General features: G+C 49.2%; 1 protein-coding gene across 6 annotated transcripts in view; it reads right to left on the bottom strand.

Moving 5' to 3' along the window:
• Positions 1-25,705, bottom strand: part of NRP2 (neuropilin 2) — an 89,748-nt gene that overhangs the window by 6,940 nt on the left and 57,103 nt on the right. For 2 of the 6 annotated variants that reach the window (XM_042040929.1, XM_042040927.1), the window contains exons 13-15: positions 18,705-18,967; positions 16,519-16,615; positions 14,043-14,084 (exon numbers count right to left, since the gene is read on the bottom strand). In XM_042040929.1, the coding sequence (XP_041896863.1) occupies positions 14,043-14,084; positions 16,519-16,615; positions 18,705-18,967 (402 nt within the window). Of the gene's footprint in view, positions 1-5,115; positions 8,004-14,042; positions 14,085-16,518; positions 16,616-18,704; positions 18,968-25,705 lie in introns of those variants that run through there. The other 4 variants (XM_042040931.1, XM_042040928.1, XM_042040932.1 and 1 more) reach the window with 3 other exon arrangements.

Genomic DNA, 25,705 nt, shown 5'->3' with positions numbered 1-25,705 from the left:
TCAGTTCAGTTCCTAGTGGAGATGATTTAGAATCTAGCCTGTCACAGAATCTAGCCTGCTGTTTGTCATCAATTAGGGTCCTTTGGGACAAGTCTCAGCAATGCTGTCACAAGTGGAGCAGGCTACAGAACTCCCTTAGAAAGTGGTCCCCAGAAAAGCCCTGCAAGCTGGTGGGCAGAATGGGAGAAACATGCATCACTCTGTCTTGTGGAGAGCTGCTTCCTTAAAGGGCAGACTTCAGGCACAATTTACCTTGCATTTCAAAAAGGAAAAAATACACTGGAGAAAGGTAGTCAAGAAAGTTGGGGGAAACTGGAATTATATATGAGGAATGATTTCTCCTGAGTGAAAGGCCATTTTCAAAGCCTGTGTGCCAAATGATGGCTGTGAGCATCTAGCCAGTCATGGCCAAAAGATGGTATTAGCAAGGATGTTGGAAACAGCCGGATGCCAAGAAAGGCTGTTATCTGTTGGATCTGAGAGCACTGCCAGCTAAAAGGCTAATTTATGGGCCCTGAAAAAAGAAAGATAAAATTCTAATCAAAGACAAGGGCTGATTTAAGTGCCATGTTTGTATGAACTCACATGGAGGAAGAGCAGGAGAAAATTAGTATTCTCAGAGATTAAAGAGCTTCAGTGTATGTCTGTTTTAAAATAGTAGCAGGGGTGGGAGGGATTGTGCCAGGGTGGACGAGGGAGGCACGAGAGCAGACAAGTTTCTCTGGTGTCCCACCACAGACGTACACGTGCCTCTTGCAGGAAAGCTCTCTGAACTTGCCCAAGGCAGCTCACCTCTCCAAGCTGTCTTGAGCATGAGCTCAGCATGTCTTAGAGCCTGGCGTGTACTTCCCACCACCACAGGTGCCCGATGCCAGCCCTCCTGCACGGGCTTGCCAGCAGCAGAGACCTCCGCACCAAGCCAAGAGCTATTGCTTTGGAGAGAACACCCAGGCCTGACTGCTGGAACCTGGACACATTCTTCCAAGGCAAATGACAACTGTCAGGAAAAAGACTGCTGTTTCTTTCTAGCCTTTGTCTGGTTTAAGTCCCAGGCACGGGTCCCTCCACCCTGGGGCAGAGCTCTATCACCTGGCATCTCTCTCTACACACAGGCATTTGCAGATTATCTGTGATGCCTCTTAGAGTCTTTCTGGGTGAACAAAATGAGCTCTCAGCAGGAGGTGCCTTTCCCAAACAATGTATCAACTTGCAGCCATTTCCAGATCTTATTATTGCCTGCCTAGAGACACTCTGGCACAGACGAGTGTCTCCTGGAGAGCACTCAGGATGCACTCCCACTCTCCCTGTGCTCCTGCTCCCCACTTTCTGCAGGGGTCCACGGGCTCTGGGACTGAAAGCCATGCACCAGGTGATGGTGGTTTGTGAGCTCTGCTTCCTACAGCCTTTCCTTCCCAGTAATATCTGTGGCTGTGCCTGCTGGGACAAAAAAGCAGAGTGTGTAGGAAGAAGAAAAACAAATTGCTGGTTTTGGGGAAATAAGCAGCACATGGTTGTTCCCCCACTGTGGAAAGGACTTGAGGGCAGCCAGCTACATGCTCACCCCTCTCTCCTGCTGCTACAACATCCCTCTTGGCCAATGCTATCCTGCCCAGCAAAGGGAGCGTAGGAGGTACACTGCTGCTCTGCTGCCAAACAGTGCCCATGAGGGTCTGACACATTAAATGCAGCCAAAGCCAGGAAAACAGGGTCAGAAATTGCCATTTCCCATTCTTGGCAGAAAGAGGCAGAGCTCCAGCTCTGCTCTCATCCTTGCTTGTCTCTCTTTGCTCATTCCCAGTCCTTTTCTCTCCACAGCAGTAGTGTGACTCCAACACACATCATTTTGTTTTGACACAGCAGAGCAGCCGCCATGGCCTCGCCTTGACACCGCTCTGCTTGGCGGCTGCGCAGCACTGCTCCTCTGGCTGGGAGCCCCGGGGGCTGGGGGCGACACCTCCCACCCTCAGCAAATGGAGAGACACTTCTCAAAGCAGCAGCACAGGCTCCAGGCAGAAACACTCTCTCTGAATCCCCCATTGCTCTATTTCCAGCTGAAAATTCACCTCACTTCTCTCTTTCCCACTCCTCCAGAAACACAGGACTACTTTAGTTTACAGAAGGGATAAATCCCTGCCAAATTTCAAATTAAAACAGTGCTTTGGCTACAGTTGAGCATTAAAGAAAGCAAAGAAGCTGCCACTCCCTGGCCCGGCCTCTCTCCGCAGTGCAGGAACTGCTGGACCTTGTTCTCAGATTGCCTTGGGGCTGCCTGGTGGCAAATGGTGCACACCATAGACCACCACAGAACCGTCGTCAAACTGGGGGCACAGATGAGCCTCTTGCACTCCGCATGCTTCCCATATGAAGATAAGGTGGGAAGGTATGGCTGGGCAGGTGAAGACCCCCCCGCCAAAAGCACGTGGAGACATGGAGCTGGGCTGGGTGCTTGGTGTGGAGGTGGCCATGAGCAGGCAGCTATTTGCAGCCCCAGTGCTGCCCTCCAACACGTGGCACCAGGCCCTGCTGCATGCATGGCAGATGGCCAAGGTAGCTGCTCAAAATGAGCACCCTGCCAAACCCTCCCTGCCGCAGACACATCCCCTATTGCAGCCTGACCCCTTCTCCAGCGTGCCCTACTTTTGCACCTCTCCTCAGCACCAGCACCAGGCCAGGGAAACAGTGGTGGTGGCGTGTGTGTGTACGGCATGACTGTGGCATTACACAGCGTGTTTCCTCTCCCTCTCTCTTAGCTCTGGACAGCCTGGGTAAGGAGCTGACACGCGGGTTCTGTGCTCCGTGCTGAGCTCACCTGCCCCAAACCGAGCAGCTCCTCGGTGCAAGGGTGGCACTGTGCCCCGCCACTGCCATGCAAGGGCTCGGAGCTGGGGGAGAAGCTGGCAGCTCTGTGGCATCCTGGTATGTTTATCACCCTCCCCGTTGTTGCTGTTTGTTTTTACAGTGCAGTGGCTAACGACACACGATTCCTCAAACTGGCAGTCACGCCTGCAGTCTCTGCTAAGAGCCGCCAAAGCCACTGATGGAGGAGCTGTGGTGGAAAGCCAAGCGGCTGTCCAAGCTCGCCTCGGGGCCTCGCCTGCTGTCTGCATGCCTCACTCTGCTGCCCTGACACAGGGTTAAGTGGGGGCTGGCCCTGGTAAAGTTAGTAGGTTTTCACAGGGTTTCTAGAGGGGCAAAAATCCAAACATAGCCCCATGCACAGCCTGGTTTCTACCTTGTTCCCTTGCACTCAGCAGCAGAGGCATTTCATCCAGGCCAGGAAAAGCCAACCTCTCCGCCACAGCCCAGGGAGCGAGCAGCTCTGGGGTCCCCGTGCCAAGTGTCATCCTGCAGGTGCCTGCCCTGGCAGGAGGCTGACCCAACTGTGCGGCCGGTCCCTCGGCTAGTGAGTGAGCTTTGCAGCTTGCTCCTGCCCGATCAGCCATCTCGGACACACTGACATTGCCAAGGCACAGCACAGCCCTTCCCACGGCGCCCTTTGCTGTGCCAGGTCAGCACTCCTGCTCTCACATCCCCATTAGGCACTGGCTTTGCCCCAGTGCTTACAGAGAGTGCCCATGGACCCCCTTCTGCTCCTACAACGCAATGCAAACTGTAGAGGTAAGATAAAATCACGCCACGTACCACCAGGGAACCACGCCCAAAGCCTCCCCGTGACGCACAAGACACATCAGGCTTCCACCCCTAACGCTGCTCCCTGAAAAATAGAGCCCCTACTGCTCCCCAAAAAAGTTTTCTTTTTTTTTTTTTGAAGTAGACACTTAAATGCCTGAAGTTACTGACAGAAGAGTTTGCATCAAAATCACACTAAGCTGTATTTATTTCCTTAAACAAAGCATGCTAATTTTAGCTGCTTTCTTCCCTAGGATGTGCTGCAGCCTGAGCAGCTCCCAACTCTCCGGCCAATCTGTCTGTGGCACACGTACGGAATAATTAATCCTGAACGATTCCTCCCTTTTCGTCTGTTTACTTAACAGAATTTTTTTCTTCCTTGTTGGGAAGCCATCAGTCAGTCACTCCCTCCCTGTTTTTCACATGTGCATATTTGTTTTGAATTTTGTTTGAACAGTCGCTGAAGTGTACAAAATGCAAATTACAAGTGTAATTTGCTTTGCTGTACAATTAGAGAAAAGAAAAAGCCCTCTCCCAAAAAAGCAGCATGGGTCCTCAGCTTTGCTTGTGTTTGAATAGCCAATGTGAGGGATCACATTTGAATTATTTTTTGTTGATGGCCTGAATTCCTAAGTAAAGTCAGGAAGTTTCATTGCAAAGCTGAGCTTTATGCCAGGGTAAAGAATATGAGAGAAGGAAAATAAATGAAGGAGGGAAGGAAAAACCTCTCAAACTGGCAGCAAAATATATTTCACATGAAATGTGATGCTGCTGACTCTGCCGAAGGGGTGAAAGGTGCTCTAGGGAAGATGGGAAGCAGAACTGCTGCAGCAGAGGTCCCTGTAACAAAGTTGGGAGGACTCAGGTGGAGGGAAAGCAGAGGACATACACCTTTCCAAGCACTCGGTGCTGTGGCACCCGGGCCGCTACCATGTGGGTCTCCTGCACAGTCTGACACACAGAGACAAGGATTGCACAGAAGGGGAAAGCATTGCTGTTTTCATTATTAATTTTGGTAATGGCGTACCCATTTTTTGCTGTGCTCAGGGACAGAACGTGCGGCTCAGTGGAGCTGGCAGCAGAGCCAGCCCCAGGGGCCCCGGAAAGTCGGATGTCCCGTCTCCAGGGGCCCCAGCTGGAGAAATTCTGCATAATCACACTGAGCAATTTAGCACTTAGGCAATGCTAGTGAAATCCCCAAACAATCCCAAGAGTCAGTCCAGCCTCCCAAAACTCCCACTAAGGACTGGTACGAATGCAATGGATCTAAAAGCTGCTATTAATGGCCCAATCCTGAGTGCAGTGAGGCAGGATGCACACAGCAGCTGTGCTGCTGGGAGCTGGGTCTGCACACAGCAGAAACTGGAGCTTCACTTGGCTAAAAGGAATAGCCCTGACGCTCCAAATAGTTTTGAAACTCTGCTTTGCTTCAACCAACACCATTCTCATTAGCAAAGAAAGAAGAAGAAAGAAAAACCCCAGATATTTGTATAAAAATATCATCATTTTATTACATTCCACACAATACATCTTCAAAGAATTTCAAATTTCCACAAGATATTTTTCACACACAGGCAACTGGGCAACACTGGGGATGTCAGGGCTCAAGGAGCAGGGGAGAACTGGGAGTAAAAATCTCGAAGTGACCTTCTGTTTTGTCTTTGGTGATTTTGGTTTGAAAGACACGGTGCCACATTCTCCTCTCTGACACACCAATGCACACTTGCTAAGTCTATGGGGGTGAACCTGGTCAAAGTGAGATCGTCTGAACTAGGGAGACTGAACTGACTTTGGAAACGTGACAGTATCATCTGCTGACACGGCTTGGGCTGACCTGAAAATGCAGTGAGCGCATGCCAGTTTTTCACATCTGTTTTAATTTGCAGCTGACTTAGGGGGATGGGATTCCACATCTCAAACCAGATGCGCTGCAACACCAGTGCTGTATGACGAGGAGGCTCATGGTGAAAGCACCCTGGCCCTGGAAGCCCCCTCCAGGGACCTTTCAATGCCACTGCCTTCTGGGTGGCAGGAGCGCCCCGTGTCCATTCTGGCCCTATGGGACAGGCATGCCCCTGCTGCTCTCAAAAACCTTGCAGGAGCCAGGCTCGGGTGCAGTGGTGCCCCAAGCACCCACCACGTCTAATGTGCTCACCATGGCACATCACCCTGGGCTTTTCTGCACTCCCTGCTTGTTTGAGACGCTGCTGCAGCTGAGAGGATCCCACTGAAATCTGCTGTGCAAACAGCATGGGGAGCTGAAACTGGCTGCATGAATTAAGGCAAGGAGGGGGATAGAGTGACACCCCCATTGACAGACATCCCCTGGAGATAGGGCTGTGCTGCAAGAGGGGCCAATACCACTTCAGCACAGTTTGTATTTCTACTTTTTTCCCAGACCAAAAGGCAGCTCAAGACTGCAGAGAAGTTAACAGAGCTGCTCATCTTGATTCATTTTATGCAATATTAATGGATAAAGGAGGGGTGGGCACTAGCAAGTTTAGAAGGGGGGAGGGAATCTGATCACTCATCACAGATGGACACAAACAAGATGGAGAACCTTGCTCACTGGAGGTACTTTTTTTGCCTGCAAACAGATTAGGGTTAACAATTCAAACCACTTTTGCATGTCATCATTCAGTAATTTAAATAAGGCATTTTCACTACAATACGCTGGGCCATTCAACAGTCGGAGGCATGTGGAGGCTCCTCCTCGCCTCCCCAGTTAAAGCAGCAGCAATAGCTGGGCCCCCCAGGCGCCCTGGCTGGGCTTGGCTTGCTAGATGTTACTGGCACTCTAAGAAGCAGAACATTAGCAAACGCAAAACTGACATTCTAGAAAGTCAATGGGCAATTTTTATGATTCAGCAGCTATGGATTGGGCAGAAGAAAGAAAACCAAACCCAGAAAGGGGAACTATACTTGTCCCTTGAACATTTCTAGCAGAAAGACAAGGAGGAGCCCTCTCCCTGTTCCCCGTGTAAAAGCAAAACCATCAGCACCCAGAGCGAGGATACTTATTAAATAAATAAACCTTCAATTCTCAAGAAACTACAGTATTTAGCATCCACTAAGACCTGCTGAAGTCTACGTGTTACCCTAAGGCTGGCTTTAACAGATACAAACAAAACATTCATTATGAGCTTCTCTGATATAAGGCAACTTTAAATAGATTCACTTGCAGGTGGGGGAAGAGGAAGGCTTCCCCTCCCTCTTCCAAACAATGGCTGTGTTATCTAATGTTGGCTGCAGAAAGAATAAAATGGAGAGATCTTACTTTTTGAATGTCTATGGACCTCTCTGGATTCTTCTAGCCATCTGAGGTGGACATTCCTACTGTCCAGCCTGGCCTCTTCTCAATTTGCACCCAAGACATTAACACTATCAAACAAGAAACCCAGCCAAAGCTAGATAAGGCAACAAAAAAGCATTGCTCTCTTCCCCAAGTAAACAAATCAGGGTATTCACCATAAACACATCCCAGACCTTCCGGAGAGGAGGTGGGAAGGGGGGAAAATTAACAACAAAAACAAAAATAAAAGCATTCCCTGTGCAAGTAGAAGCAATAACAAGCAAATTAAAAAGGGGCTGTTTCTAAATATACATTCAGTCAGTCAGACACACACACTCCCATGCGCACTCGCACGCGCAGATTTAGCACACATGCGCACGGGTCTCACACACAAGCTTCCAGGCTCACCATCAGGTTCCCTTGCAGGTTGCCTACTGGGACGAGAAAAAAACCCAAAGAAGCCGACCAACAAAAAAAAAATACTCCCCAAACACAACAAAACAAAATAAACCCCCACCCAACACCCCAAATATCCTTGAAAAGTAATAGAAAGGGAGCGTTCACTTCTGAAGTGAAGGGGCGGTGTGTCTCTTCTGGCGATCCAAGATGCAGCATTAGTTTAGAGTTTGTAAAAGATTCGGGGAGGGCTGGGGGATGGAGAAGGGATGGAGATATCTAAGAGTTCACACGTATGCTAGGTAAGGAAAAAAGTGCAAAACTGAGGCAACGTATTTGAAGTCTTAGTTTCTGTCTGTCTGTCTGTTTTGTGTTTTGTTTGCTTTCTCGTTCCTGTTCGGCTCTCAGCAGCGCAAGCTGGGGTCTTGCTCTAGTTTTATGGTTAGGGTGGGCTCCACGGCCACAGGGGCCCCGTTGGCATAGTGGGAGGTTTTGTAGGTGATGGAGTGATCACTCTTCTTGGCCGCATAGCGGAACCGGTGGTAGTGGAGCACAAGGGCCAGCGCGACGGAGACCAGCACCACAACAGCACCTCCGGCGGCAATAACGTAATACCAGTAGGCTGGGATGGGCTGCACTGACACCGTGTCCACTGTGGGCTCGGTCCCTGGCAGGAGGGTTGCCCCTGGGGAGGAGACACAGAACAGGGTTGCTAGGTGGGAGGCATGCAGACGCACAAAAAGAAACACACATGCTTTCAAGAGTACAGCACGGAGCAAAACAAGGTCCCACAGCCGCCTCCAGATACAGGGTGTGCTCCTAGGGGAGGGCACAGCCTGGCATTTGCTGAGCCCGCACATTCAAGGGCCTTTCTCTTCCCTTTTAATTAATCAGGCTGCCTGGATCACAGTACAAATTCCATATGCACTATTATTACTATTATTTCTGGCATCAGTGAATGTTTTTTCCCCTTCTTTATTTTGGCCATCTCCAGATCAGCCACCTGCTTTTGTCTCCACATGGCAGATGTTGTCAAGCAGTGACAAAACACATCATGTTCCTAATTGGAAGAAAAGCATAATCTCAGATGGCTGAGGAAGTTACCACAGGAGACTGGGAAAGACATTACAGGCAGAAGCATTTGTCATTTTTACTGAAAAGGCAGAGAAGAAGTTCTCTGTCTGAAAGTGCTCTGCACACAGGTCTAGTCTCAGTAGGTGCCCCATTCACAGACCTACACATTCACAGACCTACAAGGATTTCATTACTATTTTTTAAAGCGAGAAGGGATGGTTATAATTATTTACAGGGCATGGGCTGCAAAATTCAACCCAGTATTCAGATAAGAAGCTCATGCTCTCTGCAGCTTAAGCAAGCCAGGACTATGAATTCATGCTGAAAAAGCAATACACTTTGGGAGGGCTGGAAAAGCACCTGCCTCTCTTGAACTCAGAGGCAGGCATTGCCCAGACTCAGCCCAGCGATGGTCATCCCTTCCTACTCTTGCAGCTGTGGCGTGCTGCCGGGCACGGCTGCTGGGCCAGGTCATGCCGGGACAGCCCTGCACACATCTGTGGGTCAGGCGGGGCCCACAGAGCCTGGGCACACTCGCGCCTCCGGCAGCACTGGGGTCTGCGCACGCCCACGGCGGGGCCGCTCTGCGCTGCTGCTCCTGCACACGCTGCTCTCACCTCCCCAGCAACACTCGTGGGGGGGAGCTGTAAATAACTAGGGAGGGATGTATTTTTGCACCACATTTATTTACTGGTTACTTCAAGGGGGCTGGAGTCCCCAGGGAAGCTCTCTGGAGGGTTTGCTCTGCTGCTGGATACATTGACGCCCCTACTGTGCTCACCCTCTGCTCCTGCCCCTGGCTGACTAGTGGGGGGCAGCCCCCTGACTCGGTGCTGGCAAGCAGAACTTTGGGGGCTCCTGGGTTTGGTGTCAGCACATCGTTGAGCTCTGTGCTAACCAAACTCCAGCTTGGTTTCCCGAGCAGACTTGGAGGATGCCAAGGGGAAAACACAAAACAGCGCAGGATGCGCTCAGCTTTGCCAGCAGCAAGGGCATGTTGCAGTACAGCCTCTCCCCTCCAAACACTAACAGCAGAGTCACTGGCTGGAAATTTGGGATAGCGAGGGCTTTGCTGCTAGTGGCACAGGAGATGAGGCAAAATGATGGTTCCTCTGCCACTCACAAGGCTTTTGCCCCTCCTCATTCCCCAAAACCTGGGCACAGGGACTAAAACCAAGAATGAACACTACACCCAGATGCATAGCTACAACAAAAAAACCCCTCAAAAGCTAGAAAAAAACCCACACAAGCAAGACAAATCCTGCTTTTACAGAGCAGGAGGCTGGGAACCACCCACGTATTTGTCATTGTAGGCAAGAAATTCGGATGTCTCAGGAGAAGCCTAACTGCCAGATATGCCACTCTCAACCTGTCTCACCCCAGCTGCCCCTCGCCGTCAGGAGTGGGGGTGGCCCTGTCCCTCCTGGCCCCCAAGGGTGCCTGCAGAAGGGGGATACAGGCTGGGCTGTGTGTTGAGGATGGCAAAGGTAAGGAGCAGGCAGCCCTCTGACCTCCTTCCCTACCTCTACTGGCCATGCTGGTGCGGGGGAATGAAAGCAGCACATTTCTGTCCCTCCCCGAGCAGCTGCTGCCCCTCACCCGTCTGCATGGGGGGTGGCAGTGTGGCACATCCCATGGGGGCTGCCGCCAGCTCCCTGTGAGGCTGAGCATGTTCAGTGCTGCCTTGAGCCTCACTGATAACCCCCCACTGTCTCCCTCCACAGATCCAGCTGGCTGAGCTGGCCCAGACCCGAACGTGACCCACCACCATCCCCAATGGATCAGCAACACCTCTCCTGTGCCTGACAGCACAGGGGTGCAGGGCTGACCCCCAGGGAGATTGTGGGGCTGCTCGCTGTGTAGAGGCCACTTGTGTTTACACTTGGTGACAGTCTCTGCTTACATAACACCTTGTTCCAGCAAGAAATTTACAGACAAACAGCCTCTCACACCACTGATGTGCACCAGGTCCCATGGTGGAAACTGGGATGGGGAGAGGGGCAGGTGTCAGGGTGACAACAGCTCCTGATTCTCAAGAAAGCAGGAGGAAGGTTTCCTCCTGATGGCTGTACATTGCCCAGTGGAAGGCTGAGGGTAGAAAGGGTGGGTCTGGCCAGAGAGGAGCACATGCCATAGTGCCCAGTCTGCAACCCTTGCTCCTTCCCCATGCATCTTTGCCCTCTGCCTGCCTGGGGATGGAGGGAAGCAGTATGATGTACTGCAGATGATCCTGCTTGTGGGAAGGATCCCTGGGGGAACTCAAGCTGGCTGCATCTTCAGGACAGCCCCTGCTTGGCCCTGACCCACTCCAGATGTCCTAGCCAGGGCTGCAAGCATGAGGGGTGGTGCAGAGCCCTTCCTCAGCCCCTGTTTCCGCACCGCATGGCCCTGCTGAGGAGATAGCAGAAGTCTGGAGAGTTGATTTAGCAACTGAAGTCATTAAGGAATCACAGTCAGTTGTCTCTAAGCCCTAACGAAGCCAATTCCCAACATTAATGATTGTTCTTCCTTACACTGCCAGCCACTAAATATAGCTGCCCATCCACTCAGCACACAGAGCTGATGTTATCTGCTCTGTTTTTACTGGCTCTGCTTCTCTCTGGAAGTTTTCTGTTATATTGGTGGAAAAGTTCACTGCTCAGGGAGATGGAAAAAAAAAATCCATCTTCTTAACTTAATAATTTTTCCACTCCCCTTTGCCTTCCGCCACACACACACTTGCCCTTCCTCATTTATTCACTAGTGCTCTCGTCTTAATAAAGAACTGCCTCCTGCTGTTGCTGTCAAGTTTGTGGCTGCTGTGTTTATGTCACAGCTTGGAACACCAGTCAGTGGAAACCTGATTTAATCCCTACAGGGTGGATATTTTATGTGGTTGTGCTGCTGATGCTCACACCTCCAACCTGGCCAGGTACTGCCCCATTTTCTTTTCAATAGGGAACACTCTATAGGGACTAGTTTTGGAGTTTTGCAGTGAGAATCAAAACCCAAAGAAGGAAAAGCAATAGTGATCTGGGAAAAGAAAAGGAGAAAACCCTTTCCAGAAGCTGCCTAGAGGCCTGCCTGCCTTGCTCTGCCACTGCCATGTCACAGCTCATATTCCTTTCTGAAATCACTGACATTAACTGCTGTGGACAAGCAACACAGCTGGACTTTTCATAGATGACACAGATGAAAGCAAGTATTACACTCATCTAATCTGAATGCCACAAAACCAGTGTCAGTCTCAACCCCATAACTGCTACCTGTTATTTCTTCAGGGAGGTATCTCTATCTTGATTTCAGGATACCCACAGGGAGAGAATCCACCAGTCCCAAAGGCAAATTCTCCCCATGATTTTTCTCCACGTTCTTTGGAATATCTCTCTGATTTTTAGCCTGGTATTTATCTAATTCATTGCTTCCAGACACTTGTTATACGCTTTCTTTAAGGGTGGAATGCTCAAATGCAGTACAGTTTAAGCACACTTTACTGGTCCTGTAAGATCCCGACCCACTGGGTGAAACATATTCCACCTACACAATTCTCTTATTATTTGCCTTGTGATCCTGGAGCCTGTAAGGTGCATATTTTCAGCTTTGCTCCCAAGTCAGGAGAAAAAGGATTTGCTATTATTTTTAATGGCATCTGACTTTTTCAGCTCATCATGTAATTGCAGGAGTGGGGGCTGTAGAACATCTCAGTAATTCCTGCATAGTTTTTTTCTCCAGTTCCATTTTTTCCTCCAGCCAGGGACTTCTTCCCCTCACTTTACTCTGTCTTTCTGTCGGGCATCTCTGTCTCTTCCTCATTTTAATTATTATCATCATAATTGCCTCCAGTGTCCATCTTCACTTCTTCATCTTTTCCCTCTGCACTTTGCTGTTTCCCAGGTCACTCCATCCTTGTGTGCCATCTATTCCTGCCTGTCATCCAGGGAAACCTTTTCAACCTTTTGCTGCAATTGCAATTGCTCCCCTGTTATGACCAATGCTAGGATGTCCTTGAGGGAGCCAGGAATGGGCAGGAGCCGCTGGAACAAGCTGGCAAGTTCCAGTGTGAAGGGGAGGTGTGCTGGTAATGGCATCTGCCTGTGGTGCTCAGGGACTTCACTGTTGCTCCCCAGCCAGTGTGCCCTGGGGAATACGATGGGGAAGTGGAGGCACTCGGGCAGTGGGGCAGGGGGTGAAGGGGAAGACAAACAATACAAATTAGCAGGACTTTAGGACAGACCTTAGAATGGAATGTGAGGACCCAGAGAGAGGTTCAAACTGTTACAAGTTCCAAAAGGCAAGGACAGTGCTTGCAAAATAGATACCAGACCAGGCCTAGGAGAATGTAGAGCAACGGTAGAAGTCATGAAGGGTTGTGAGGCTTTAACTGTCAGATGAGAATAATGCAGCAGCTTTTCAGTAACACCACAAGCCTGAACATCAGATAAATAAGCAGTTTATAAACAAGAAAACTAGATTCCTAGTTGTTACAGTATGGGTATGACTGTAAAACACGGTGTTAGACCCTGCACTTGTCCCTCACGTTGGTAACACTCCACAGCCTGAATCCCTAGGGACAGAGCTGTGCTTGTGACTTCAGTCTTGGCATCTACTTTGCCTTTACTGCCACAGCTCCCAGTGCACGCACCCAGGAGAGACAGCTTTGCCCACATGGAAATGCAGCTGCTTCTAGGGTAGAGTCCAGCCATATCTTACAGTTCACCAGCACAGGAGGGGATGGAAAGAGTACAGACATCATGTCCCAGTGAAAGCAAAGGGCATGTTGATTGAATTGACAAAACAACTTTCAAAATTAAGGGGAGCTCCAAGTTTGCTCTTCATCACAACACAACCCCCAGACACATTCCTGAAGAGGCAGGCAGGAAAAAAAAATCCAAAATCAAAAAACAGGTAAACCCCTCAGACTAAACTGATGTCTGCAAAAGTAGATAGTTTTTCCCACCCCAGAGCAAGACAAACAGCATCCCCACTGAAGAGAGAGACAGTTTTTTGGAGTTCCTCACCTTTCCTTCCACCCTGCAGGTTTGATCAGAGAAATGTTGGTTTCTATTCTCCAGGCTAGTATTAAGCTGTTAAATGCACCATTTTCACCTTGTTTTCCTTTTATTGACTGTCACTTTCAGAGCTCCTCATGGCAGTTTGCTCTCTCACTTCTACCTCCCAGCTCCCTTCCCCTTCCAAGCAGGCTGGCCCCATGCTCCTTTGCCAGCAGCTGAACACCACCACTGCCAGAGCATACATGAACTAGAGAACCACCTTCCCTCACGATAATGTGAATTACTGCCACCAGATTTCACTTTTAATTGGCTACTGTTTTTTTCCATTTAAGTCAGTTGAAAACTACTCTTTATTCCTCAGCCTTCCCATTTTGGGCTGAGCTGGTCTTCAGGAGCCAAGTGCTTCTCATGATGACAGGTTTCCTAACGCTATTCAGCTGTCCCCCCAAGACAGGGGACTTGCCTGCTCGCCTGTTCCCTGTCACCTAGCAGAAGTCAGAGGATGCCATCTCCTGCTGCTGTGGTGGGGGAGGTTTAGTACACACTTGCCATTTCAGTGCTCAGAACATTTGCTGTTTGTACAGGCACACATATTGCTTTCCTTCGATGTAAAAGCCCATGCCAGCAGAACAAAACCACCGAGAGAAGTGCAGTTTTACCTGGAAAGTAGGAGTTCTCACCTGGGAAAGCTGTGATGGGTTCTGCAGAGGAAAAACAAAAGCTCGTATTAGAGAGGGGAGTATTACACAGCAAGCCCCCAGTTCATGTCCCTGTTGATGTGCCGTGGCCAAGCGAAGCAGGTGTGTGGCTGTGTCCCACAGGAGGCACTCGCTGGGAACAGCACAGGGAGCCAGCCAGCCTCAGCCAGGACTGGGAGAAACCCGGCCCCAGCTGGGGACCAAGCACCCACAAAAAGCTTTGACTCAAACACACTTCAGAGAAAAATATGTCTGAGGTTGAGGGTCATCTGGATTCAGCCTGGCTGGCCTGAGTCATCCAATGACAAAGCCATACCTGGCCCCGTGATGAAACCATGAAACCCCCTAAATTTCCAAAAGTGGTTTTGGTTTCTAGCTCAACTCTGGCACTGTTACTCACATGGGAACTGTGTTAATTCTGGGCAGTGATGCCCTGCTCCTCTCCATCTCACAGTGACAAGAAACAAAGGCAAGTGATATTTTTCCTTCTTTCAAGACACTTTGAAGAAGTAATCTATTACAAATTACTGGATCTGAAAAGCAATAATCGGTACTTACTACTGATTACTTTCTTGCAAAAGTAATAGACTTCTGATTATTTTTAGATTACTTCTGCATTATGCCTGTGAGTCACAGAAGCAGACTCTGGCTCTACTGAGTGCTATGAAATCATCGCTCGGGTTCAAAATGCGAATGACACATTTGTCAAAGGAAAAAATTATTGTGACTTATTAGCATTCTTTCATGCTAAAAAGGAATCAGATTACTTCCAAGGATTATGTTTGAAAAAACAGTAGCCTGTGCTGTAGTCAGCTATTCTCATGGCTCTGAAAGAGAGAGAGCAGCATGGTATCTCTACCATTTCATTATTACTTTGGTGAAATTGGAAATGACCCCCAAGTTATGTTAAAGTTTGCAGTGGGAGGCCTTTGCTGGAAATGATCTGAAACAAACATTCCTTGTGGGTTTTAAGATACACATTCAACTTCCTAGACTGGGTAAAATAATTTTGTGTAGAAGTTTGGTGTTATTTTATGGGCTGGAAATGCTTGAAACTTTGTAATTTATTAATGCTTTTGTTTTCAAAATATTAAGCTTTACGTTCATGAGGCCCAAGATACAGTAACACTGGAGCTAGGTGAATTGCTGAGCTGCAAAGGAGTTAGATAGAAAATACTATTAGTGTTAATCATCATTCTTGGTTCTCTTTAATGCCATAGAAGGCAAGAGATTAAAACACCACTGTTAAGCCTTAAATACCGTGAATTTGACATCTGAAGTATTAGCTCCTTTGGCAGACAGGAGACCGGCAGAGTTCAAAGCATCAAAGAAACGGAGACTGATGGGGCTTAAGAGCATCTCTGGGGCAGTCCTAGTTCTCTGTTTTATTATCAGTGCTTGTTCCTGCACCATCTTCACCCTCACGTGCCCGCATAGCAGGGGAAAGCAATGTAACCAACTCTTCCCAAGCACAGTTTACCCGGTGCTTCCTCCCCTGAGAAACACCCCTTGGAAGAGTGTTTGTCCTGCTTGGGCTAGGAAGCACTGGGATCCTCCCTTCATGGGCGAGAGAAGAGCAGATTCACCGAATGGGGCCTTTCAAAACCCAAAAGGGAGAGGCTCTTCTCTGCTTTTTCCATTGGCTTTAGGAGGGTCAGACACTTCCTAGTGAAACATGCCTCTCCCAGGTCATGCAGAAGAGCAGGACCTCACTGCTCTGGGCAGCTCTCAGCACAGATCCCACTAATTGAATACTGCTGGTCCTGTGCTCAACTGGGATACCTCTAAATCCACACCTGAGCTAGATGGCAATCAGAGCCATCAGTGTGACTGCGTGGATACGCCAGCTAGAGGGAAAGTGCAGGGCAATGGCTCCACCAGCAAACTGCTGAAACACACTTTTTTTGCTCCTTTTTTTTCCCCCAAATCCTTTCTGTCTGTACCTGGATTTTGGCCTGGTTTGGGAAATGGTGAATTCTAGGGCAAAAATTTCTTTTGTTACTCTGTTAACATTGCTGTAAAACCTCTTTGCTGTTTTTTCTTTTTTTTTTAGAGAGGACTCCTTTTGAACTCGTCGGCCCCTCTAAGTGTGTAATACTGACTGACAGCTGGCTTCTTTTGTCCAGCACTTTCCTTTTAAATTTGGTGTATGTCCTTATCACATAGAATAGTCCTCAGTAACGCTCAGCTGCTCTTTCAGCTTTGTGTGGCAGAGACATGTGCTTCCTTCCCTTCATGCCAGCGCAGGCAGAGCCCCCGGGCCCCAGAAGCTGAGTCGCCCTCATTTCTTTCATGGGCAAGGAAAGTCCCAGCTGAGATCCAGAAACTCCTGGTAACTCAGCCGGGGGAGAGGTGCCCCACTGACAGCTTGCAAGCCAAGGCTCTCCAGCCTGAGCTGCCCCTCCCTCCCTGCCCCACGGCGGGATGCAGCACGTACCCATGCAGTTCTCCAGCGGGATGTCGGTGCCTAGCCGGATGTCATCCAGGGCCAGCTCTCCTGAGTGGCCATTGCGGATAAATCCCTCAAACACGATCTGTGGGAAATGGGACAGAAATGTCAGTGCTAAGCTGGGAAGCAGAGAGTGGCTGCTGCTCCCGAGGGAGAGGGTGGGAAATTGCTCCTGGCTTTCCCTGCAGACCTGTGGCTCACCTGAGACTAGTCCTGCTTCCTCGCCCTGCCTCTGCCACCCCTTTCCCAGGGAAAGCTGCTGTGCAGGGACAGGTTAAACAGAGAGATTTTTGCCTGCCTTGGCAGCACTTGGCTTGCAATTTGTTCAATTAAATGCCTCTCATAAGGAATAAAGACTGAGTGAACGCCCCCTAGTCCCTGCACAAATGGTGCAAGTGGCATAACTGAGTTACTGCAGCAGCAGCTTTGGCCCATGGTATTAATTGAGCTATGATGAGAAAAAGGAAGGGAAGGACACAAAATGCACAGCTACATTAACTGTAAAGTGCTGTTCCCATCAACATTACATAAGAAGTATTGAAATGTCAGGAGAAGGGTCAGCTTATTCCTACTTAATCACAAGCAAAATATTTTTACAAAACTAAGTAGAGTTGTTAGCCCTAAGAACTGGTGAGTGGAGACACTTGCAATATTTACATAATGACGCCATTATTCAGCTAATGCTGGTATATCCACGTTTAGCGCACAAAGTAGTCAGCCAGTGCCCATCATTCTTATCTATAGGCATATTGTTTTCTGGTATTTTATTAAAAAGCCAAACCAGTACGAGCAAACTAGTCAGGCAGCTCCAGTGCAAGGCTTTTGCTTTATATCCCCCTGCCTACTCTCAAGGCATTGGAATAAGCTGCCAAGGAAATGGTGGAATCACCATCCCTGGAAGTGTTCAAAAGGCATGTGGACGTGGTGCTTGTGAATAAGGTTTAGTGCTGCACATGCTGATGCTGGGTTAATGATGGGACTTGATGATCCTGGTGATCTTTCCCAACCCTGGTTATACTAGGATTCTAAGGGTCCAAATAATTTCCTAGGGCTATGTACTTCACAACTCCCCTCTCCCCATATTAGGTGCCTCCTTTCTTCTAGGGTGCCTGGGATCCATGCCTGCCTGCAGAGAAACCTCTCTGAAGGGCTGGGCATCTGACTGCACAGGCAATGGAATATCTGGGCTGTGGGTCCCAAGCTCAGGCCCTCAACCTGTGTGGGAGGCAGCAGTTCGGAGGGGTCAGTGGCCTGACAGCAGGGTCATGGTCAGGGCTGGGAGCTGGCTGGAGCAAGGGTCCCCACCAGCACCATGAAAGTGCTGCCTCAAGCCTGCAAGTTCATATTTCCTTCTGCCCTGGAGGGTGCTGGATGCTGTGCTGACGCTCATTAACAAGTGACAACAGTAGCCCTGTCTCCCTGGCAAACGGCACGCTGCCCAGAAGGGCTCACCATGCCAAACACACTCCTGGAAGCAGCAGCCTCTCCACGGGGTCCTGGTACAGCTGTGCCAGAGGGGCTCAGGTGGCTGTGGCAAGGCAGCACAGTTCTCTTCCTCCCTTCAGCTCATCCCTTCTCTTCCACTGATCTCCTGATGGTGGGACAGGGCCTTGATCCCACAGCATTACACCCAGCCCTCTGACCTAGGCTAAGGTATGAGAGAAGAGGATTCACGAACGAGCCCGCATTCCCTCTTCCTTCTCCTATGTTAACACTTGCAGCTGAGGCTGGAGGATGGCTGTTTGCTGCCTACCCTTAAGAGCTGGCTGTGCTCCTTTCCCAGCTTCCCACTTCTCCTGGCTGCTGGGTTTGCTCCCTGGAGCTGCACATCTGGTCAGACTATCTGACGACCTTCAGTTGTAGGGGAAAAAATGCACAAAACAAAATGAAAAAAAAAAAAGAGAAAAAAAGAAAAAGGGAGAACGGGAGAATATTTGCAAAATGGGAGATCTGAGGAATATGAAAGGCAACAGGCTGAACAAAGGCCCAAGTCTGTGCAAAAGACAGGCACTCTCAGAATAACAAACAGTGTAGCTTAGTTACTATGGTAACTTGAGAAACACAATGAAAACAGCCACATTCCCTAATGATGAATGGGCCCGGGCTCTGAAACACTGAAATCAAGATGCTGGAGAAGTCTGCCTGGTCCAGCACACCTTCTGCAAGCATCTTACCCGGTACTCTGTGTCGTAGCTTGGCAAAATGATGCGGCCTTCCCTCCACTCCTCCCCTTGGTCCTCCGTGATGACCCACAGTGCCTTGTGCTCCTGGCTGGCTTCCCGCCAGACCCGCAGCATCACCCCATTGCTGCCCCATGCCTGGTATTGGAAAACCATGCAGACAGCACTCTGGGGCAGGTAGATGGTGGGGCTGATGAGCCGGGCTCGCTGGCCTTCCCGCCTTCCTCTGCTTTGCAGTTGCAGGTAATTCTTGACATCTGTTCAGAGAGGAAAACACCATTCTATTATTTTTCTGCAGTTGCTGGCAACAAGTGTCTCACCTCCTGGCAAGTGGCTTTGGCAGTGCTGCATGGCAGTGCAGGTCCATGCCTGCAAAAGTGGGGTCTCACACTGGCACCCTTTGTGTGCTCATCCAGCTGTGCCACTGCTGCCCCCTGTGCAGCCAGGCAGGGCATCAAGTCGCACACTTCCCTCACCAGCTACCACCCTCTCCCTTGGTAGGAGACCAACAGCAGAAAGTGGTAAAGAAAAAGACTGACATAATTAGAAAAAGTTAAAAAGCTGGAGCAAGTTATTGTCAGAGGAAGTGATACCACGATAATTGCATTGGCGGGGGGTATGTGTGTTTATTCTACTGGGAGCTTCCTCAGTGAACAAGCCTGAGGTGGATTTTTCTAAATGCCAGTGCTGAAAACTCGTTTTGAGGCTACACATAACAAAATGAAACTCTGGCTCTCAGTTTTTCTGTAATGCAGCAAAACAGTCTCTAAAGCACAGCACAGAGGAAGGACATATCATGCATAGGTGACAACTGGATGGTTGCAAACGAACGTAGCTGAAATACATACAACAGAGTATTCACTTGCTCTAATATTACATTTAAATTGTGCCACACTTTTTGTCAGTCCTCAGGGAGGAGAGATTTGATACACTTGATATCCCAGGAGAAGTTCAAGGCTGAGGCTGGAACAGGAGATATTTGATCTGAATACCAATAGTAGCAAAAGCCCATGGATACAAATCCCCAGGCACACCTGACTTTATATGGAATCAGTGGTTTCCAGCCCTCTCTGATGAAAAGCTTCCTCAAGGAGTTTCTCATTTGTAGCTTAGATTTCTGAAGTCCCTTAGCACAGACTGAAAGACAGGCGTGTAGCTGAAGTGATCCTTACCTGCCCCCCATGGTGACCAATGTCAGGACAGAGTCCCTTGGGTTGCTCCAGCTGCAGAGCTGCAGTGCAAGGTGACCCAGACAGGCCTACTACAGATATTGCTGGATTTTGCATTTTGCTCAACAGAAGGATGCACATACTTGCTCTTGCTGGACAGTGGGCAAGTGCCACTGGTGCTTCATGCCAGCACGTGCCAGCCCAGGCACGGGAGGGTTATCTCTGCCCCAGAACTGAAGGGTTTGTCACTTCTTTCCCTCACATCTTAGCCTGTGGCACCTGGTGGGCCAAGCTCTGAGCAGCAGCTTGTCCCTGCCTGCCCTGCTCCTGCTGAGGCCTCAGTGCCCATAGCAATGGCAAGAACAGCGTCTGTACTCAGAATGTCTGCAAAGTGCGCTCAAAACACCTCCAAAACTTAAACCAGAGAGACCTGAACTTGGAATCCATGAACAACAGGTCCCACTGGAAAACAGCAGCTGACCTCACTGCTGCTCAGCAGTCAGGTGACATCACAGCCCTAGGGAGATCTATCAATGGCACTGGCCCTGCTGCAAGATTGTCAGTGCCAGAGAGCAGAAACCAACCACTGTGAGCTACACAGCTTTCTAAAATAAATTTAGGACAAGATAACAGGAATATTTGCCATCATCCTACTCCTAGCATGTATGATCAAAGTACTTCAAAAGCATATTCATTCCTATGAACTTTCACTGATTTTGCTGTGTGAAGGACAAATCTGTTCCCGACTGGCCACATAAAGAAAGAGCAACATTTTTAGCAATATTTTCCAACACCTCTGAAATGTCCCTGGGCCACTTGGCACTTTATGCTAACAAACAGTAGCAGAAAAAGAAGATGAAAGTGTGTTTGCCCACTCCTGCTTGAGTGAATCACTTGAAAAAGTACCATGCCGTTTTCTAATGGAGGAGTGTTCTTGTGATTTACCTCGGAGTGGTAGTAGTGGAGGAGGAGATGTGGGAGATAAACAAGTGGAGGGATTAAAAAAAGAACAAACTGTACTCCATGCCTAAGGAGTGATAAGGCATAATAAGTCATCAAGGTCTCCTGAATTAAAATCCTCTTTTTGTAATTCACTACAAGCCTCTTCAAATAAAAAAGCAGCAACAAGAAAAGAACAGCAACAGCAAACAAGGGAGCAAATCAGACTGGAGTCATACACTTATCTCACAGCTGAAATAGTCTCACAGGCAAATCTTTAATAAAAGCACTAGCCAGACTCAAGAATGATCAAATCCAGATCCTCAAAGTTCAGGACCAGCCTTGGTGCCAGTATCTAAGCAGCCTGATTGAGCGCAGAGTTTTGAGCCATCCTTGGACCCAGCCAAAGCCCACAGCTGATCAGAGGGGACTATTCTAATTGCAGCTGGACACCTCCCGTTATCCATACCCTGGGAGCCAGTGGTATCCACCATGGCTGCCTTGCCACTTCAGCAGAACAGCCTGTGTGCTTCTGAGTCACATCCCTCCTGCCAGGGTTGACACTGACCTTCTGTTTCTTCCCATTCCTATCAGATTGTGAAATCAAAGAAACTCCTAAACTGCAGCCAAAACTAATGCTCCCCTCAGCAACACAGGATCTTTCAGAGCCTTGGGAACCCTCCATCTCCTGTACTCCCTGCCCAATTCTTGCTGGAGCTGACAGCGTTCTCCAGGACCTGCTGTCAGTCCTAAGGGCTGCAAGGAGGCTCAGTGTTTGGGAGGTGAATCCAGTTGCTCCCCTGTAAGTAGCAATGGGTTTGGGCACCATGTGCTCTTGCTCCCAGTACCAGTACCAGTTTCTGGAGTGGAAAGCCAAGCGCAGGCAGGCATGAATTTCTATGTCATTTGAAGGTGAAATGGCTGGATCACTCTAATGGCTAGTTGGACCTTTGGAAAAGCCCTACAAATCTGCTGAGACTGACTGAATAAGGGCACTGTGGAGCTAATTGTTGGAACAGCATGTGGAAGCCCGGTGGTTCCAGTAGTCACTCTGTTTGATACAGTAAATGGAAGCCTTTGGCACAGAAAGCATCTGAAAGGCTGATTTCCCCTGTTACAACACTTGAAGGGAGCTTTTGCAACGATGAGCTGATCAATTCTTCCAGGATCAGAAATGCATTTTAATCTCTTTCCCAGAACTTTACTTTGCAGTCTCTATTCCAGCTAACACGACAGCTACATCCCCCACAGAACTGGCACTGGTAGTTCAAAGCACTGGCTCAAAAAAGGCAGGACAAACCCACTCAGGCATTTTACCTCTGTTTTGCAACTGATGGTATGGCATAAATCTCATGGAAGATTTATGGGATCATCTGGATGTAAGGGAGCCAGTAATGTGAACATGGAACCACCCCAGCCAGACGGTGGCAGAGCCCCTCGTGTGTGCATGGCAGTGAGTCCTGGATAAATCACCAGCTGGGCTCTGCAAACCAACCATCTGGGCAACGCGGTTTCCTCTTGGCACACCTGTCCCCTCCTGCTAGGAAGCCATCTGAGAGGACATTAGGGGCAGTGGGGGATGAAGCCTCACAGTTTGGGTCAGGCTGCGAGCACAAGCCACAGCAGCCACCCCCTCTGCAAGGTCAGCCTGCCTATGCTTGGGTCCTGCACATCTCACCCCGTCTCTCAAGAAAAGCACCTTCCCTCATGGATCTCAGCAGCACATCTGGAGATGTTCCAGGAAAACATGTTGGGCAGGATATACACAAGCAATTATTGAGATTTCAGATTCCCTCTGCATTTCCCCCTCGTTGGATATTGTTGAGTTACAGCTGCTGCTCCTATGGAGGAACCACGTGAATTGCCTTCACTTCCATCCCTCCAAAGGTCGCTGCACTCTCCTTCATTGCCGAGCTTGATTCATGGTGTGCTTTAGTTGGCAGCACTGCAGCCCAGTGGCAGCCACCTCTGGTCTGTCAAGTCCCATAGGTGACCACACTACTCTGGGCACTGTTCTGCTGCCTGCACAGCCCAAATGCCACCCCAGCCACACTGTGTCATGGCCAAGGGGACATCCCAGTGAGGCATGATCCTGCTGTTCCTCTGGGGCATGTGAGGTGGAAGCTGCATCAGCTCTAGCTATTCCTGGGGAGCAGATCAGCTCAGATGCCCTCGTGACTGCAGGGTGGTCTGGTAGCAAGGGAATGGCATCTGCATGAATATGCAGATTGAAATTGGATAGTTATAATATTTTTAATTTTTTTGACAAATCATGCAAATTCACCTCAAAAGGCTGTCATTGTAATGGCCTCTCCTCAATGACAGACTTTCATTTAGGATGGGAAGTCAATCCTCCATAAAACTAATATTTATATTAACTAGATCACTGCATCTACTGGAAAATCCCCTCAATTTTGATTATGTGTGTTAATTAGCCTGCCAAGTCCTTGCCATTACGGTCTCTAAATCAGCCTGCCAAAAGGCATAAAATCCCACACTTACCCAGAACCAAGCTCTCAGCCTGCTCTCCAGAGCCTTTCTAATGGACCTGCCATTACATCCTCTCAGTTAAGCCTCATGCCCTCAACAGCACCGAGCAACTGTGAGTCCTACTACCTCCCCCAGGGAGTGCAGGGAGGGCACAGTGTCCCTGACAAATAAAATACCAATTAGAGCCTGACATTTATGCTAAGTGAGCTGTCGGCCACCAAAACTTGTCCTTTGGCAGCGTGGCAGGCACCCTGCCTGCCCCTGTGTGAAAGGTGTGCACAGCCCCACCAGCCCAGCGTCTGTGCCTGCACAGGCTGCACGCTGCTGCTCGCACCTGCACGCACTCCCTTTCCCCTGTCCTGCTCTGTGGCTCACTGCTGCGAAGCCATGGAGTGGTGCACACGCTAAGGTTTGAGAGACAGTGTCTTGCTTTGCAGAGAACATTCCAACCTGCATTTTTAAGCAGGAATGTCACTGGTGTTTGGGTCCAAAAAGTGACTGAGGCAAGCAGTGAGCCCCAGAGAAATGGTTTCTTCTCCTCTGTCTCCAGCCCAGCCCAAGTAAGTGGAGGCTTTGCTGGAACAGACCATGGCCATACCTCTTTCTCTCGTGAAAGACAATCTGGGCACATGGACAGCCAGAGCTTGGCCCTATCCTGCAGCCAGGGAACTCACACAGCCCAGCTGACACTCAGGAAACCTCTTGTGATCAGGGTGCTGGGGTGTCCCAGCTCTGCCATGCTGTGGGCAGCCAACGCACGAAGGACTTTTTAGCATTTGCTGTCCTCACTGTGCAAATGAGAGTCAGGAGACACACGTACAGCTTTGCTGAGAGGCAATCTGCACCACACATGAGGGGAGCAAAGAGAGACAGAGATGGATATGTGGTCTCCTTCCCACAGTGTGCAGCTGCTCACTCATTGCACAGAAATGCTTGACTTTCATACCACCCCACATGTAAAACTCCTTCCTACTTCAAAGGACACAGGATTGACCCTTGAGGTCAAAGTGTGTCCCCAAGGTACAAGCCCTGAGACTCTCATGAGAGAGTAAGTGCAGACTCACTTCAGTCCAACCCTGCTCTGTTAACACCATGAAAACCTTTCTGCTGGTTTGGACACAGTAGAATCAAGGCCTTCAGGCAGCAGTTCTCATGGATTGCAGGAAAAATATAAAACTTTCCCTTTAAAGATCCCATGGGAAAAACACAGGAATGGTAAGGGGTCACCATCAGCTTAAAAACAGCTTAACATTTGTTTCTCTTAAAAAATAAGCTCTTATGAAACTTCAGAGCACTATAAACACCCCTCTGCTGAAAACACTTTGAAACAAATAAACCTTTGCCTGCAGTGCCCGCAACCCAAATGAGCAGCATTCCTGACCCTCAAAGCCAGCAAGGCTGTGGCCCACAAGAGAAGCTCTCAGTGGGTTTTTGCAGCCCAGCCCAAGAGCTGTGTGGTCAGGAGAGCTGCAAGGTTAAAAGTGCTTCCTTTTCTGTGTGCATGTACAGTTGCCAACATCTGAACAACACAGGGTTCACGATGCTGCCAGGGCTCTGACCCTGACACTGTGTTCACCCGAAGGAGAAGCGATACATGGTAAAGCTGCAGATGCCCCAGTGCTCTTCTAGAACCACAGGGTATTTACTTAGGCACTGCAAGAAAAGGGAAGGGGGGGAAATGGGCAAAACACGGAGATTCCAGCTCTACAGTACTGGCTTATTAGTGTAGAATCACTGAGAGCAATACAATCACACTGACCAGCTAAGGATACAACCCAGGATCTTTAGAACCTTCAGGATCAAGAACCTAGCGAAACTCAGATGGTGAAAAGTTGAGGTGCCCAAGTTATCAACCTAGATTTATTTTCAGGTCTTAAGACCTTTATCGTGACAACAATGGCATGCTGCCATTGCATGCAGCAGGAGGGAAGATGAAATCTCATTGAAACCTGAACTTGTTGCTCCTTGAAGCTTGCTAGGTGCAGCTAAGGGGAATCTTTCTACAGATGGGAAGCATCTGAAAGTCCATAGAGGGAAAAATCCTGACAATCTTTTGTGGGGCATGGAAAAGGGAGCCAGTGGTATTTTCCAGGCTTCCAAAGGGCAGGTAGCCGTTGGAACCATGCTGGGCTTCTGCTGAGCTGGGCAGTTTGGGCCCACTTTCACCAATGAGGTCCCCAGACATGTAATGGGAGCCTGCAGGAGAGGACGTGGAGTTAATCCATGGTGTGAAGAGCCCAAGGAACACAGGGCTAAAAAAAGAAATGCAGAGCTGCCTGAAAGAGTATCTTGGAAATAAAAATAGTGGAATGAGAGCAGTGGGTGTCTTGTCAGTCTTGAGAAGTTCTCAGTGCCAAAGACAAGGAGGAATTGCATGCAGCGCATAAAATGAAATTG

Source organism: Corvus kubaryi, unplaced genomic scaffold, assembly GCF_017639235.1.
Source record: "Corvus kubaryi isolate FWS band 111438036 unplaced genomic scaffold, C.kubaryi_AGA036_p1.0 37396, whole genome shotgun sequence".
NCBI classification, from domain to species: Eukaryota; Metazoa; Chordata; class Aves; order Passeriformes; family Corvidae; genus Corvus; species Corvus kubaryi.
Note: the sequence above shows the minus strand (reverse complement) of the source record. Positions and strands in the feature narration are given on the sequence as shown.